An 18,285-nucleotide genomic window follows, 5' to 3' on the forward strand; every position below is an offset into this window, starting at 1 on the left:
TAAACAACTATTTTCCCCTTTGTAATACTAAATATTCTAGCGGAGATACTCTGATACTGTGTAGGTATACTGTTTTGCTCAAACTTTTGCTTAGGCTTTTACTTTCTCCATTTGAGCTAAATTTTACTGTTTCAAGGAGCAGAGAGGCCAGTGTTAAAGCAGGGGGAGACTGGCAGGAAGAGAGCTCATTGTTCAAGGCCAGTTTTTTTTTTAATGCAAACATTTAGTAACTCAGAACAGATTCAATATTAATTTAACATTATATTGCTTACTATGTTCCAGGGACCTTGTTAGGAGGTAGGATTTCAGGGGTGAACAAGAAAAATGCATTATGCAAGGTAATTTCTTTTTCCCATTATCTTTTCTCTTTTGCACTTTCTTTCTTTCTTTTTATTTTGGTATCATTGATATACAATTACATGAGCAACATTGTGGTTACTAGATTCCTCCCATTATCAAGTCCCCACCACATACCCCATTACAGTCACTGTCCGTCAGCGTAGCAAGATGCTATAGAGTCACTACTTGTCTTCTCTGCTATACTGCCTTCCCCGTGCCCCGCCCCCTACGTTATTTGTACCAATTGTAATGCCTGTAAAGGCCAGTTTTTACAAGAAATGGGCTAAAGGAAGTTGTGTGCAATCAGGCGTCCCGCGGGCCGCCCGTTGCCCTGGAGACGGCGGGTCCTTCCTCCCTGGGCGCCGCCATCTTGTGGCGCGAGCCTGGGTCCAGTGAGCAGCTGCGCGGTGGCCGCAGGCGGGGCGGCGGCGGCGCTTGGCGCGGCCTGAAGCTCAGCTCGGTCCCAGTCATGGAGGCGCACGCCGCCCGCCTGTTCCTGCTCTTGCTGCTGGGGGCTTGGGCCCCGGCGCCGGGCAGCGGCTCCCCGGAGGCACCACTGCTGGTCAACGAGGACGTGAAGCGCACAGTGGACCTCAGCAGCCACCTGGCCAAGGTGACGGCCGAGGTGGTTCTGGCGCACCCGGGCGGCGGCTCCACCGCCCGCGCCGCCTCCTTCCTCCTGGCCCTGGAGCCCGAGCTCGAGGCCCGGCTGGCGCACCTCGGTGTGCAGGTGAGTGCGCGCCGGCCTCGGACCCCGCGCCGCGCCCCTCTCGGCCTCCGAGGTGTGTGGAGTCCCGGACGTCCGGGCCGCGGGGCGGCAGCTTCACGGCGGCCCGCGCGCGCCGGCCCCGCTGCTCGGACACGTCAGCGTAAGCCTGCTGCGGCGCGGGCTACGCTCACGTTGGCGGCCGCGCGGGGCTCGCGACCCGCCACTCCCCGCAGCGAGCCTCCTCCCTGGCATTGGGCCTCGGACCAGTAACGTTCTCACCCCCGGTAAGACGGGGTACCAGCCGCCTCCGCCAGGGCCCAGCAGGGTGCCCTCGTGGGCGGAACTTCCCCTCATTTCCCACGATTAGGTGGTGGCCCAACGGGAGGACGAATAAATGAGCTAAAATGAATTTTAGGCCCTGAATGCAGTGTCTGGCCCCCTGGAGGTGCTTCTTTCCAGCCGTCCTCCAGTACAGTCAGATGTCACATAGCTTATTTTCAAGTAATCATCTGAACCCGTTGATAACATACTTAAGTTGCTAGTGAACGCTTTTTAAAGTTTTGTCTCTTAAAGTTAGTTTAAAAGAATCATACGCGTGATATAGCTCTTTTAAACTGTATGTGGAAAGGTTAAGTCCAGTTCTCACCAGTTTTCCTTCTTAAACTGGCTGGTAAGTTTGCTCGTGTACTTGCAGGCATTTCCGTGACCGCATTTACAACTCCCAAGGAAAGAAAATGTTGGTTTACGTATACCAACGTTTTGTTGGTTTTTTTTTATTACTATTTTTATTAAACAGCATCCATTAAGCAATCACCGAGTTATTTGTTGGGAGAAGGGTCATTTACAGTGCTGTATTTCTTCTTACACCTTACTGTCTGACTGAATCTGAAGCTGTAAAGCTGGGTTTATAGAGATTATACTTCTGAAATGACCCCTGTCCCCTTTCATGCCTTGTCCATGATGAAGTGCAGTTTTACTCAAAGGCGTGTGAAAAGATGGATTAAACTTCATTTAAATTTGTGCTGCCTCCTTCGAATGTTTTGGATTTGAAATCCCATTCTTTTATAAAAGCTAGTCTTGAGTTAATGAGGTTGTGGGGCTATAAGACCACAGCAGAAGCTAACCTCTCATCCTGGAGAACGCTTACAAGCTGGATTACTGCACTGATTTGTTACTGAGAATCCATTTTGTGTGAGGTATTGTGGTAGGTATTTTAAGCACATTTCTCATTTAACCCTCATAACCTCTGAGGTGTAGGTTTACTGTAGGCAAGGTGTCTGTAGTCTTGTAGGGCAGGTTGTTTAAATCTGAGGTCTTAGAGTGATGACTGCCTCAGGGCTTAGGTTAGTTTGTTTCAAACTTTTGTGCAAGTGTTTTTCACTGTGCCTTCCACCTGCCTGTTCTGACCTAGACAGCTGTGAGGTAGGGGTTTAGACCTGCATTGGGATCACCAGATTAGAATCAACTGCTAGTTTTGCAGGCCAAGAGAGAAATGAGTTAAATGGGTTTATGTGCTCCTTCACATCTCTATCCCAATGGGAAGCAATCTGATGATACACTTAATAAAGAGGGCCTATTTTCTAACAATTGGTGTGGAGGCTTTGGTGAGGTTGCTCGAAATTTTCTCAGTGGATGATCCTCAACCCTACGTGTAGAATTTTAGGAACTGGTAGAAGGAACCGTGGTGATCATTGATGAAGAGCTAGTGGTTCCTCGTCTTCTTACTGCCAAGGACCAGTCTATGTAGTTTTCCTCTCATATGCATTTTGCATTTGAGATCTTTTGTCTCTCTAATCTTCTATTAGATAATAAATATTAAGACAAATCAACATGTAACTGAATAGTGATAAAGCATGAGTATACTAGACTGTTAATGACTGGTGATTCCAAAGTAATGAAATTTGTTTTTATTAGCCTGTACAAGTTTATTGAGGATTTTTTTTTGTATGATTACTTTTAGGCTTTTAGAATTAATAAACAAGCTTCCTCGTTATAGCTTTGTGTTCCCTCTTGGAAATCAGTGCTTCAGCCCTCAAAAGATATTCTTAAATTTTTTCTTTCAGAGGAAGTTAGGTTGGCAAAGAGATCAGTGGTGTGTGTATAGGTTTGTAGTCTACTCCACAGTCTCATGATTCGAGGCACCTACTCTCCTCTGCAGCCTGCTGGAGTTAATACTTTTTTCCCCCGATCACACATCTTGTTGCAGTGAAGGGTAAGAATAAGGAAGTGTGCCAAGCAGCAGCCGTTGGCTCCTTTTCCCAAGGCCTTTTGCCACCGTTAGCTGCTCTGGTGAGAGTCACAACAGTTCTGGTCACGTGTGAGACTTTTCAGCTACTGTAATAAATAATACTATTTATTTCTATGCATATGCTTGTTTGAATGTAAATGGAAAGAAAACTTCCAGAAGGAAACCTTTCACGCCTTTATATTGGGAAGGGTAATTTCTATTGGTATGTGTATACAGTTGACTGAGTACACAGGGTTGGAGGCAGCAGCCCCAGATCACCACCCACCCCCATGAAATTGAAAAATCCACACATAACTTTTGATTCCCCCAAAACTTAGTAGCCTATTGCATATGAAATGCGTCATTTAACTTCAGATGCAACAAAGTCGAAAAGTAGAAAATAAGAGGGTTGTAGAGTCCAACCGAGAAAAGAGCCAGCAGAGGGTGGGGTTGACACCTGCCTGTAGGTGTATCAGACCTGGGCTAGGAGGGGTGCACATGGAAGGTGCAAAGGTTGCCACCTCCTTCTGAGTTGCCCCACCTGGGCCTTGGCTGCTGTGCTCCTCTCAGTTCCTGGCTTTTCTCTCTGGTCCAGAAGGCACTTGGTTAGAAGGTGACGCTAATAATTACAAGGGTTGTGTGTTTGATCACCCTATTGGCCACTGCTTACACCATTTTCCCTTTTCAACCACATCACTGGTGGAATCTGCTGCCTTATATTCAGTTACTGATACTGTATATTTATCGAAAAAAATCCACATATACATGAACCCTCGCAGTTCAGACCCATGTTTTAGGGTCACCTGTATTTGATCATTGAGCAGAGTGTTCTGTATTTATAGAGCTTATTATACAGCTTTTTCAGTGCAAGAGTAAGTTTTTGACAACAGTCTTGTGTTGCAGATGAAAAAAATAAGTGTTGCTAAATTGCAATTCAATCTTTAAAAAGTTCCAGTAGTTTGAATACTTTAATGTGGGCATTCTGAGGCAAGAGGCAAAATGACTTAAGATAGAATAACCTACTTTGTCCTGTTACAGGTAAAGGGAGAAGATGAGGAAGAGAACAATCTGGAAGTACGAGAAACCAAAATTAAGGGTAAGAGGTAAGCTACCAGTCAGAATGAATATATTATAGACATAACAAGATTATAACATGTGCCCCCTCTTGTTATAGGTTATCATATCAGGGTGGAGTCATAAGCTGCAAGAGTTGCTTATGAAATAAAGTTCGTGGTGTATTAGTGGCTTTTTCAGTTGAAAGTGTGGTAATAAGCAAGAGGCTATAATGTATTCTGGACCAATTTATGACTTTTCTAATGACTAATGCTGAAATCTGGTTCCCTTAACAGTGGCAGTTTATTTTAAAGCAAGAAAATACAGTTGAGCCTGAAACAACTTGCGGCTTAGGCCTGCCAACCTCCCACCCCCTTACACAGTTATACATGGCTGAAAATTCACATATAACTTTTTTTTATTCATTTTATTATCATTAATCTACAATTACATGAAGAACATTATGGTTACTAGACTCCCCCTTCACCAAGTCCCCCCCCCCACAAACCCCATTACAGTCACTGTCCATCAGCATAGTAAGATGCTGTAGACTCACTACTTGTCTTCTCTGTGTTGCACAGCCCTCCCTGTGCCCCCCCACATTATACATGCTCATTGTAAGGCCCCCTTATTTTTTCCCTGCCCTTATCCCTCCCTTCCCACCCATCCTCCCCAGTCCTTTTCCCTTTGGTAACTGTTAGTCCATTCTTGGGTTCTGTGATTCTGCTGCTCTTTTGTTCCTTCAGTTTTTCTTTGTTCTTATACTCCACATATGAGTGAAATCATTTGGTACTTGTCTTTCTCTGTTTTATTTCACTGAGCATAATACCCTCTAGCTCCATCCATGTTGTTGCAAATGGTAGGATCTGTTTTTTCCTTATGGCTGAGTAATATTCCATTGTGTATATGTACCACATCTTCTTTATCCATTCATCTACTGATGGACACTTAGGTGGCTTCCATTTCTTGGCTATTGTAAATAGTGCTGCAATAAACACAGGGGTGCATATACCTTTTTCAAACTGGGCTCCTGCATTCTTAGGGTAAATTCCTAGGAGTGGAATTTCTGGATCAAATGGTATTTCTATTTTGAGCTTTTTGAGGAACCTCCATACTGCTTTCCACAATGGTTGAACTAATTTGCATTCCCACCAGCAGTGTAGGAGGGTTCCCCTTTCTCTGCAACCTCGCCAACATTTGTGGTTGTTTGTTTTTTGGATGGTGGCGATCCTTGTTGGTGTGAGGTGATATCTCATTGTGGTTTTAATTTGCATTTCTCTGATGGCAAGTGATGTGGAGCATCTTTTCATGTGTCTGTTGGCCATCTGAATTTCTTCTTTGCAGAAGTGTCTGTTCAGCTCCTCTGCCCATTTTTTAATTGCATTATTTGCTTTTTGTTTGTTGAAGTGCGTGAGCTCTTTATATATTTTGAATGTCAACCCTTTATTGGATCTGACATTTATGAATATGTTCTCCCATACTGTAGGGTACCTTTTTGTTCTATTGATGGTGTCCTTTGCTGTACAGAAGCTTTTCAGCTTGATATAGTCCCACTTGTTCATTTTTGCTTTTGTTTCCCTTCCCCCGGGAGATACGTTCATGAAGAAGTCGCTCATGTTTATGTACAAGAGATTTTTGCCTATGTTTTTTTTTGAGTATATAGGAAAGCTACAGATTTCTGTGTGTTAATTTTATATCCGGCAACTTTGCTGTATTCCAATATCAGTTCTAGTAGTTTTAGAGTAGAGTCTTTAGGATTTTTTATGTACAATATCATGTTGAATAACAGTGGGGAGAGTGGGCATCCCTGTCTTGTTCCCAATCGCAGAGGAAAAGCTTTCAGCTTTTCACTGTTCAGTATGATGTTGGCTGTGGGTTTATCATATATGGCCTTTATTATGTTGAGGTACCTGCCCTCTATACCCATTTTGTTGAGAGTTTTTATCATGAATGGATGTTGAATTTTGTCAAATGCTTTTTCAGCATCTATGGAGATGATCATGTGGTTTTTGTCTTTCTTTTTGTTGATGTGGTGGATGATGATGATGGATTTTTGAATGTTGTACCATCCTTGCATCCCTGGGATGAATCCCACTTGGTCGTGGTGTATGATCCTTTTGATGTATTTTTGAATTCGGTTTGCTAATATTTTGTTGAGTATTTTTGCATCTACATTCATCAGGGATATTGGTCTGTAATTTTCTTTTTTGGTGGGGTCTTTGCCTGGTTTTGTTATTAGGGTGATGTTGGCTTCATAGAATGAGTTTGGGAGTATTCCCTTCTCTTCTATTTTTTGGAAAACTTTAAGGAGAATGGGAATTATATCTTCTCTGTATGTCTGATAAAATTCCAAGGTAAATCCATCTGGCCCAGGGGTTTTCTTGGGTAGTTTTTTGATTAACACTTCAATTTCTTTGCTGGTAATTGGTTTGTTTAGATTTTGTGTTTCTTCCTTGGTCAGTCTTGGAAGATTGTATTTTTCTAGGAAGTTGTCCATTTCTTCTAGGTTTTCCAGCTTCTTAGCATATAGGTTTTCATAGTAGTCTCTAATAATTCTTTGTATTTCTGTTGGGTCCGTTGTGATGTTTCCTTTCTTGTTTCTGATTCTGTTGATGTGTGTGGATTCTCTTTTTCTGTTAATAAGTCTGGCTAGAGGCTTATCTATTTTGTTTATTTTCTCAAAGAACCAGCTCTTGGTTTCATTGATTTTTTTCTATTGTTTTAGTCTTCTCAATTTTACTTATTTCTTCTCTGATCTTTATTATGTCCCTCCTTCTGCTAACTTTAGGCCTCATTTGTTCTTCTTTTTCCAATTTCGATAATTGTGACGTTAGACTATTCATTTGGGTTTGTTCTTTCTTCTTTAAATATGCCTGGATTGCTATATAGTTTCCTCTTAAAACTGCTTTCACTGCATCTCACAGGAGTTGGGACTTTGTGTTGTTGTTGTCATTTATTTCTATATATTGCTGGATCTCCATTTTCATTTGGTCGTTGATCATTGACTATTTAGGAGCGTGTTAAGCCTCCATGTGTTTGTGAGCCTTTTTGCTTTCTTTGTACAATTTATTTTTAGTTTTATACCTCTGTGGCCTAAAAAGTTGGTTGGTAGAATTTACATGTTTTTTAATTTACTGGGGCTCTTTTTGTGGCCTAGTATGTGGTCTATTCTGGAGAATGTTCCATGTGCACTTGAGAAGAATGTGTATCCTGTTGCTTTTGGGTGTAGAGTTCTGTAGATGTCTGTTAGGTCCATCTGTTCTATTGTGTTGTTCAGTGACTCTGTGTCCTTACTTATTTTCTGTCTGGTGGATCTGTCCTTTGGAGTGAATGGTGTGTTGAAGTCTCCTAAAATGAATGCATTGCATTCTATTTCCTCCTTTAGTTCTGTTAGTATTTGTTGCACATACATTGGTGCTCTTGTGTTGGGTGCATATATATTTATAATGCTTATATCCTCCTGTTGGACTGAGCCCTTTATCATTATGTAATGTCCTTCTTTATCTCTTGTTACTTTCTTTGTTTTGAAGTCTATTTTATCTGATACTAGTACTGCAACACCTGCTTTTTTCTCCCTATTGTTTGCATGAAATATCTTTTTCTATCCCTTGACTTTTAGTCTGTGCATGTCTTTGGGTTTGAGGTGAGTGTCTTGTAAGCAGCATATAGATGGGTCTTCTTTTTTTATCCATTCAGTGACTCTATGTCTTTTGATTGCTGCATTCAGTCCATTTACATTTAGGGTGATTATCAATTGGTATGTGCTTATTGCCATTTCAGGCTTTAGATTCGTGGTTACCAAAGGTTCCAGGTTACTTTCCTTACTATCTAAGAATCTAACTTAACTCACTTAAACACAATCTAAAGGTTCTTTTCTATTTCTCCTCTTTTTTCTTCCTCCTTCATTCTTTATATATTAGGTATCAAATTCTGTACTTTTTGTCTATCCCTTGATTGACTTTGGGGATAGTCTATTTAATTTTGCATTTGCCTCGCAATCAGCTGCTCCACCCTCCCTAACGTGGTTTTACTACCTCTGGTGATAGCTATCCAACCCTAGGAACACTTCCATCTATAGCAGTCCCTCCAAAATAGACTGCAGAGATGGTTTGTGGGAGGTAAACTCTCTCAGCTTTTGCTTATGTGGAAATTGTTTCATCCCTCCTTCAAATTTAAATGATAATCTTACCAGATAAAGTGATCTTGGTTCCAGGGCCTTCTGCTTCATGGCATTAAATACATCATGCCACTCCCTTCTGGCCTGTAAGGTTTCTGCTGAGAAGTCTGATGTTAGCCTGATGGGCTTTCCTTTGTGATCTTATTTCTGCCTCTGGCTGCTTTTAACAGTCTGTCCTTATCCTTGAGCTTTGCCATTTTATTTGCTGTGTGTCTTGGTGTTGTCTTCCTTGGGTCCCTTGTGTTGGTAGATCTGTGGATCTCCATGGCTTGAGAGGCTATGTCCTTCCCCAGATTGGAGAAGTTTTCAGCAATTGCCTCCTCAAAGACACTTTCTATCCCTTTCTCTCTCTCTTCTTCTTCTGGTATCCCTATAATGCGAATATTGTTCTGCTTGGATTGGTCACACAGTTCTCTCAATATTCTTTTATTCTTAGAGATCCTTTTTTCTCTCTGTGCCTCAGCTTCTAAGTATTCCTCTTCTCTAGTTTCTATTTCATTTATTGTCTCCTCCACCATATCCAACCTGCTTTTAATACCCTCCATCGTGCTCTTCAATGATTGGATCTCAGACCTGAATTCATTCCTGAGTTCTTGGATGTCTTTCCTTACCTCCATTAGCATGTTGATGATTTTTATTTTGAACTCCCTTTCAGGAAGAGTCACGAGGTCCATATCACTTAAATCTTTCTCAGGAGTTGTATTAATAATTTTACTCTGGACAAGGTTCCTTTGGCTTTTCATGTTTGTATATGGCGCCCTCTAGTGTCCAGAAGCTGTAGTCTCTGGAGCTGCTCAGCCCCTGAAGCAATGTTGGGGGTCGCAGGGGAGCAGTACTGGTGCCTGGAGGGAGGAAAGAGCTTTTCCCAGCCTCCCGGCTTCTGTGCCTGTCTCCGCTGACTGAGCCAGTGGGCTGGTCACACAGGTATAAGTTTTTGTCCTAGAGCAGCCAGATATGGATCCCTGCTTTCCACAAGCAGCTGGAATCCCAATCTCCCCAGGAACTCTGCCTCTATTAACTTTCCAACCTGGTAGTCATGCGAGTCATGAAAGCACCATGAAGTGTAGGTTTGTGCTCCCAGCGCAGATCTCCAGAGCTAGGTATTCAGCAGTCCCAGGCCTTCCACTCCCTCCCTGCTCCATTTCTCTTCCTCCCGCTGGTGAGCTGGGGTGGGGGAAGGGCTTGGGTTCCACGGAGCTACAGCTCTGGTAGTTACAGTGTTTGGTGAGGTCTGCTCTTTTCTCCAGGTGTGTGCAGTCTGGCGCCATCCTCCTTCCTGTTGCTCTCTCAGGATTAGTTGCGCCAATTTAATTTTCTAATTGTATCCAGTTTTAGGAGGAAGCCTCTGTCTCTCCTCTCAGGCCGCCGTCTTTGTAGTAGTATCCTCTTATAACTTTTGACTGCCCCATATTTAGCTATTAATAGTGTACTGTTCACTAGGGAAAGCCTTACTGATAACATAAAGTTGATTAACACATACTTTTTTATATGTATTATATACATATTTTTGCAATAAAGTAAGCTAAAGAAAATATTTTTTTCAACTTGTCACAAATCTCCAAAAATTTTTCTAATGTGTTTATTGAAAAAAATCCATGTATAAGTGGACCTACACAGTTTAAACCCATGTTGTTCAAGGGTCAACTGGCACCATTCTGTATCACATCAGATCTTTAATCTATGTGGGGATAGGGATAACCAACCAACAGATGGGGAATCTTTGTGAGGACTGCAAGCTGCTTGCCATGCAGATAGCCTCCCATCTGTGGTAGGCTACCATCCTGTTCCCAAGGGGCAGGCATCTCTTCCTTAATGCACCTCCTCTTGTGCCTTCCTGGCATTGAAAGTGACACCCTGCAGGAGCTAGATGGAGCTCGGTGAAAGCCAGGGTTTAATTGTCTTGGTTCTCTGCTTTAACTTCAGCACCTAGCATGGGACCTGGCATTTACTTACTTTCAAACATTTTATTAAGGATATTTTTTAAATACACATAAAAAGCAGGAGGAATTGAATAAGGAGGCTCTGTATATCCACTCACCCAGCTTCAACAAATGTCAGTATTTTGCGTGATGTGTATTAGGCATTGAAATATGTGTTTAATGAATGACGTGGAGAGAAGATTCTTAGCTCTATGATTCCTAGGAGAAGGGGACAGTCCCCCAGTCGCTTGGCAGTGTTTAGAGATGTTTTTATTTACAACAAGGGGGTGGTACCGACATCCACTAGATAGAGACCTGGGATGCTGCTAAACTTGCGGCAGTACCCGGGACAGATTTCCCGTCCCAGCAAAGAATTATCCCTCCCAGAAAGTCAGTAGTGCTGAGGTTAAAGAACCTTGTCTTAGTTTATGGTAGTTTATCATAGGAAGAAATAAAAAATTTGGTTTTTGACCAGCAAACTATTGAACTGTACAATGGTCAGTCCTTATGTGGTTCAAAAAATGTTTCATTTGGTCTCCCTGCTTAGCAGAGTTTTAAAAATGTTTTTCTCATTAGTTTTGAATTTTTTTGAAATAATGAGAATATGACATAATAACAATTGTACATAAATAATTTTATGTAAGGGTATAAATGGGATTGTATTTAAATTTATTTATCTATATAAAGCTTAAGAGCAATATTAAACAAGCCGTTTATCTTATAGCCCTAACATGACAACTTACATATTTTTATTCTGGACCATTTAGTGAATCTTAGCTATGTAAGATAATCTCCGGTGATCATAGCTAAGGTTCACTAAACTTAATACTTGAAGATAGATTTTACATAGTTTCAATTGCTGTGTGATCCTACTTTTTAATCTTTCTTTTTTCTTCACATAGAGCATAGCCTTTCTTGTTTTATGTATGGTCATCATAGTTGTCTTTTGCTATGCTTAATTCTCCTTGAGTTGCTTTGATTTCATGTACAAAAGCATTACTCTCTGAGGAGCCAAATTATAACGCATGGTGATGACCTTGATTTTTGTATTTTAGCCTCAGTGCATGAAATGGGCATCCCACCAGCCCTGAGGATGTCACATCTGAGAATTAGCCTTAAATCAGTTGCTGTTAAACTCCCTCTCCCTTGTAAGTATTTAGGACACTCCTCTCTCTCTTTGCACTGGCTCTTGAGGATCCTGTCTGTGTGAGCTTGCTCTGGGCCAGGGCCTGCCACACAACTCTTGGAGAGGCAGGCTAGCATAGGTGTGAGGGGCGTGGTCTTTGCAGCTTGCTGTCTGGGTTCAAATTCTGCTGCCACTTTCTAGCTGTGTGGATGGACCTCCTTGGGAAGCTTCCTCACTTTCCTCGTCAGTAAGATAATCTCGGGTGATCATAGCAAAAATTCACTAAATTTAATACACATAACATACTGAGAACAGAACCTGGCACATAGTGCCCAGAAAACTTTGACTTAATCACAAAGAGGGCTAACCATTGAGAAGGGGCATTCTAGGCAGACATCTGTAAAGACACAGAGGTTTGACATACCATGGAGTGTTTGGTTAACTTCACAGTGGCTGGAGCTCAAAGGTGGAGGTGGTCTAAGGAGAGGTAGTTTAAGGAGTGCTTTGCATACCATTCTTAGGGATGTGGACTTTACCTTGCAGACAGTTGGGACTGTTTGAAAACTTTTTGTTAACAGGATACTTTATTTTTTCTATCTATCTACCAGTGCCCCTATTATACTGATTTGTCTTTATTACTTTCTTACCTAATGTGTACTGGGTTTTCAGTAAATCTGTTTGAGTAAATGAGTAATTGTTTTGGGTTACCAACAAAATCAAGTCCTTCACATAATGTTCTCCCTCAGGTCCAGTAGGAGAAGTGCTATAGGAAAAATAAACTATCTGCCCCTGGACACCAGTGCAGTCAGCTCTGTGTTGTCTGTCCAGCCTTTTCTCGATCAGACACCTTACAGCTGGTGCCTCTGCACTGCAGTGAGAACTGATGTTGATAATGATGACCTTGGAGCACTGAAAGGTCATCAAAGCAAGATTCAGTTAGGCTGAAACGTTCAGTGTGAAAATAAAGGTGGGAGGGCACCATCAGATTGTGTTGATGGGCAAGAGGGAGATGGAGATTAGGAGACTAGGAAGAGGTACATTAATCTAAGCAAGAGATAATTGAACTGAGGCTGCGGCAGTGGAAAGCCAGGAAGGGATGAATTTGAGAGAGATTCTAAGGCAGGATTAACCACCTACCAGGGACAGATAGGGTAGAGTGAAGCATTGGAAAATGTCTGAGGTTTCTTCTAGTGCAGAGTTGGCTGGACAGGAGCAGTATAAACAGAGATAGGGAGTCAGGGCCACGTTTGACACTGGGTATATTGAATTCCCTGTGGGATGGTCAGTGGAGCTGTTTTGTGAACATTGGTACTCAGGGCAGAGAGTGGATGGGAGGCAGATATGGAACTTTAGCCAAGAATTGGTGGTGTGTCTTGGGAGAAGGGGCAGCTTGGTACATATTAAGTAGTATTTCAGAGTGCTTTTGTGACACATGTTAAATGCCTTCACTTTTCTTAGTTTCTGGGTCTACCAAAACTGTCTTCTGGCCTAGAAAACAGATCTGCTTTTTAAATACCTTAAGGGTTTAAGTAGTTTCCAGGTGATCTCTTTTTCTTTAAAATGCTACTAGCTTCATTTTTTTTCTGGTTGAGAATGATACAAGCTCATTATGAAACCAATTAGAAAAAACAACAGTGAAGTTTATCCTCCTACCCTGAGCCAGTTACCATATGCACATCGTGTAGAATATTTGTTGAAATACTTTTCTTCACGTATGGTCGGGTATGTTTGTATTTTAAAATACTCATGCTGTGTCATTTGTAAACTGATTTCTGTCATTTATTTTGTACATGTTTGATATACATACATATATATAGATAGATAGATACAAATATCTTTTTTAGTGGTTGCCAGCATTTAATTTTGTGGCTCTCTTGAAATGTTTTTAACTGTTCCCCTATTTTTGGGTCTTTAGGCGTTTATACTCTTTTATTATTATAAACAGCCTTGAGATGAACATCCAGACATTGGTCTTAAAATGTATAAATTAGTAGGTTAAAGATAATCTCTTAAGGGTCTGCTTTCATTTTGGGTACAGAACTGTGCTGTGCCTTTAGCTGCTATGCTGTTTTCAGTTTCCTAGTCTCTTAATTCTCTTACCTTGTTCTTCCTCCAGTGGGAGATTCTTCACAGTCAAGCTCCCAATCGCCCTTGATCCTGGGGCCAGGATTTCAGTCATTGTGGAAACAGTCTATACCCATGTGCTTCATCCGTATCCAACCCAGATCACCCAGTCAGAGAAACAGTTTGTGGTGTTTGAGGGGAGCCATTATTTCTACTCCCCATATCCAACAAAGACACAAACGATGCGTGTGAAGCTTGCCTCCCGGAATGTGGAGAGCTACAGCAAGTTGGGGAACCCCACACGTTCCGAGGACCTCCTGGATTATGGACCTTTCAAAGACATCCCTGCCTATAGTCAGGTAGGCTGGTGTGGAGTCCAAGGCTGTCCCTCTGTGCTTCTGACAATGTTTTCTGGAGTGACTGCTAATTGATAAGCTTGGTGTGGAGTGGCTGTAAATCTGAAGTCATTTTTGAAATCATCCCCCAAGATTTTAATCTGCTATGAAATGACTCCATGGGGGTCACCTTTCTCATTTGGGGAGTATAGCTAGAAGCTGGGAGGTTTAGGAAGACTTTTAAAAAAGACTCTAATATGGAAAAAAAAATGTGACAAATGTCACAAACTTTGTGACTTGGATTTTTGAAACAGTGACACCTGAGTTGAGTTGGACTATTTTATCAGGATTTATGACCTGTTAGTGCCAAATACTAGCCAGTGACAGTGATAATTGGCAATTGCTGAGGTCTCTGAGGAAGCCCTGTAAATTGCAGCCCTCTTCCCTGAGTTCAGTACAAACTGAGGAATTAAGAAAAGTGCTGAGGTAGATAGGAAGTAAAAAAATAGTTTCATCATGGATGCAACAAAGGAGATAGGGTTTATCTACATATAGTAGGTTAACTAATATTGAACCCCAAATTTAGACAGAAACATGCAAATAGAGCAGAGGTGGACCAGGGCAAGTCTTTGCATGTGGAGGTCCTGTCAGCTAATAAAGGTGATCTCAGACTGCCTGTGGGCACAGTAGTGCAGACAAAGAGGAGCTGGGCAGAGCATGTGTTGTGCATTCCTCTCACACTTCCTGTTTACCTGAGGAACTAGGTCCTCTGCATGGAAAGGCCAAGAGTGTTAGACTAATAGAACCCTTGTTACCTGAAAGAAAATGCGAGTAGGGAATAAGCATTCCCTCTCTCAGAGGCTCTAACTTCTAAGCTCAGGTGAGGCCAAGGAGAAGGGAACTAGAGACTGGGAGAACAACTGGCCATCTTATTTCCCAGGCTTTGTACTCTATGTATTAAATATGTTTACTTATTTCCTTGAAACATAAATGATAGTTAAGTTTTTTTTGTTTTTGAGTTTGTGGTTATAGGTAAGGAAACTGAATGAGTGAAACTAAATGACTGCTCCAAGACTAGGTAATGAGTAAACTAGTCAGCTTCCAGGAAGGATGGGCAGACTAGCCTAATCCTAGCAAATCATACTCACATTAACAAATAATAAAAAATAAAAAGGAGGTAGCATTTGGAGAGTTGGCATAGGAGCTGGAGAAGGAAATAAGGCATTCTGGGCAGAGGTGACGAGAGCAGCCAAGGCCCAGAGTTGGGAGAATGGGTGTGTGCTGTGTGGTGTGGCTGGGCAGCTGCTGGGGGTAGTGAGCTGGCTGCCGTGCTGGGCCCTGCGCCTTGCAGGCTGAAGAAGCAACGAAGGCTTAGAAGATACTTTCTTATGGAAAATTTCAAACACGTGCAAAAGTATAGAGAATAGTATAACAGTTCTCATAGAGGTGTCACTTAGATTCACCAGTTGTCAAGATGTTCCCACACTTGGCTTCAGCTGTCTCTTTTTAATTTGTTACAGTATTTTAAAGCAGATATTAGGAATCATATAATTTCACCCTCCACACTTGATTATCATCTCTAAAAGATAACCCTTATGACATTGAAGATTTGTTTGCATGTCTGTGTTGAGAACATGTCACTAAGGATATATAGTCAAAATATTTTGAAATAATTGTTTCTCTCTTTCTATGTCTCTCAGATGTCCATTTGACATAGCTAGGCCTGTTTATTTTGGGTTGTTTAAACTTTTAAACAGTTTTTAAAATTGATTTAAATTTTTGAACATGAGAACACATGAACATGATTCTGTAGTCAAAATCACATGACAAGTTATATTTAGAGAATTCTTGCTTCACCTGCCTTGTTTCATGGTAGGCATTTATGGTAGTTTCTGGCTTACCTTTCTAAGGTTTCTTTCTGTAAATATATGCAGGTTTGTAAATGTATTCATATGCCCCTATTTCTCAAGAAGTGGCACCCTGAATATTTGACATCAGTTCGCACCTACTTTTGTTGTTTCAGTCCCTGAGTCATTTCTTTCTAAACATAGGGGCATTTTAATGAAGAGACCATATTACCTGTAAAGTATTGTGTTTTGCCATGTAGAATATTCTTTAAATATTTTATGTTGTATTTGTACACCATTTTTAATGGTCATTTAAGATCCCCTGATTTGTTGTCCTATAGCTTATTTGCCAAGTTTCTTATAGTTGGACAGTTAGCTTTTTTCTAGTTAATACTATAATGTTCATATCTTGGCATATATTACTTTTCATATATTCTTAGATTTTCTGAGGTAAAAGTTTTCAAAACAAAGCATATGGACATTTAAGAATTCTTTTTCAAAAGATGTAGCCAATTTATTATGGCACCAGCAGTATGAAACTCTGTTTCTCCGTGCCTTTGCCAGTATGGGCGTTAAAATGCTGACAATTATGGTTATGAATGAAGTTGAACTTTTAAAAATCTAGTCACAGAATAAATGAATAAAATAGCAAGGGTTATGAGAATTATCAAATACACCTTACCTTGTCCTTTTCATGGACTTTTGGGAAGAAGCGTGTTTTTTCTGGTCTTTTTGTACTTGTAGCTTCCATTTGTGTAGGGTTCTAGGTGTGTGTTCATAGACAGGCACTTGAATTATTTAATGACCAGAAAGATTTTTCAATACTAACTTAAGTAGTAAAGTTGGCAAAGAAGTGGAGGAATTGCCAAAGGTATTTATCTCCTTTAATATTCTTGGGCCTCACCGGGAGGCAATACTTACTATTAAAAGTTGGAGTCAGAACTTTCTCCACAGTTGAAGACCTACTATTGCCACTTAGAATTATTTACGACCTTAAATATGTCAAATCTGCAAGGCCTTGTTTAAGTTCTAAAATGGTTAAGTAGTACTTCTTTGGGTCATTTTGAGGATTAAATGACAGTGCACATACTTAGAGCTCATGAAAGAGTGATTGACACATATGTATGTTAGCTCCATACATGTTAGCTAAACATCTCTGTGCTGTGAACTTTTCTGGATAAGTCTCCAGGTTAGAAAAATTCAGTTATGCTGTGTATATCATCTTGAGTTTTGAGGGTATTTGCTAGCTCATGTCTTGATTAGATCTTATGTGTATTTCCTAGTCAGAGTTTTTTTATTTTAAATTTCGTTTTATTTTAAAACTAAAAATTATTTAGGAAGAATTTTAAAATCTCACTGTAGAAATTTGAGAAATAGAAACTATAAGAGGAAGTATAAATAAAAATTCTGCTTCCTGTCTGTTGAGATTCTCATTTATTTCATTTAAGGTTCTATTTTCTTTTATTCACATAGTTGCTGTAGTGGAGTGTAGAACTTTTTGTTTTTACAATACAATTGACAGTGTTGCACCGAAAGTGATTTTGTATATCTTACTTTTCCATTTATAATAGATCATGAATATTTAACTCCTTGTATCATTAAAAATTCCTAGTAAACATTTTTAAATGTTGCATATATTAGATACATCATATTTAACCACTCTGTAGCTGATGTATAGATTGTCTCCAGTCAGTTTGGTTTCAACTAGTGTTGGTCCCTCTGTCACTAAAACTTTGAACTACTTGTTCATTTCCTTTCCAGGATACATTTAAAATACATTATGAAAACAACAGCCCTTTCCTGACTATCACCAGCATGACCCGAGTCATTGAGGTCTCTCATTGGGGTAATATTGCTGTGGAAGAAAATGTGGACTTGAAGCACACGGGGGCTGTGTTGAAGGGGCCTTTCTCACGCTATGATTACCAGAGGCAGCCAGACAGTGGGATATCTTCCATCCGATCTTTTAAGGTATAGAGTGTTCAACTTGGACATTGGGAGAAACTATGACTTTATCATATCTTCCCTTTCTTTGAAAATAGCTAAATATGGACAGTTGTTTGGGATTGATTGATGTGCAAGTAGTTGAGTGACAGTGTTAGAACCAACAAATCTTAAAAAGAAAAAACCCTGTTTATGTAAGTATTTTATTTTAAAGAAGATTGGGTAATAGAAAAAACATAACACCATCCAGACACTGGTATTGCTGACATTTTTATGTATTTCCTTTTTCTTTTATAATGCTGTTTAAAAAAAAGTTTGCTCATATTGCATATGAGGTTTTGTACCTTTTGTCTTAATAAGTGAAATACTGTAAGCATATTCATGTACTTACATATTGCAGAAAGGCCCATTATGTGGAGGTGTTAACATTTTTCCTCCTGATTACCAAAATATGCTTACAAGGTTGGAAGATAAAATAAAGGTGGAGACATCCCTTCTGTAACCCTTCCACTTAGTCCTTTGATATAAATTCTTCCATTTTTAGC

The 18,285-nt window shown here is 40.6% G+C and overlaps 1 protein-coding gene across 1 annotated transcript in view; it reads left to right on the forward strand.

Annotated features, from left to right (window-relative positions):
* Positions 1–695: 695 nt before the first annotated feature.
* Positions 696–18,285, forward strand: part of RPN1 (ribophorin I) — a 28,193-nt gene continuing 10,603 nt past the window's right edge. Inside the window, exons 1-4 of the mRNA XM_037023861.2 lie at positions 696–1,069; positions 4,314–4,378; positions 13,667–13,973; positions 17,558–17,767. Of these exons, the coding sequence (XP_036879756.2) occupies positions 809–1,069; positions 4,314–4,378; positions 13,667–13,973; positions 17,558–17,767 (843 nt within the window). The 5' untranslated portion in view covers positions 696–808. The remainder of the gene's footprint in view (positions 1,070–4,313; positions 4,379–13,666; positions 13,974–17,557; positions 17,768–18,285) is intronic.

Source organism: Manis javanica, chromosome 3, assembly GCF_040802235.1.
Source record: "Manis javanica isolate MJ-LG chromosome 3, MJ_LKY, whole genome shotgun sequence".
NCBI lineage: Eukaryota > Metazoa > Chordata > Mammalia > Pholidota > Manidae > Manis > Manis javanica.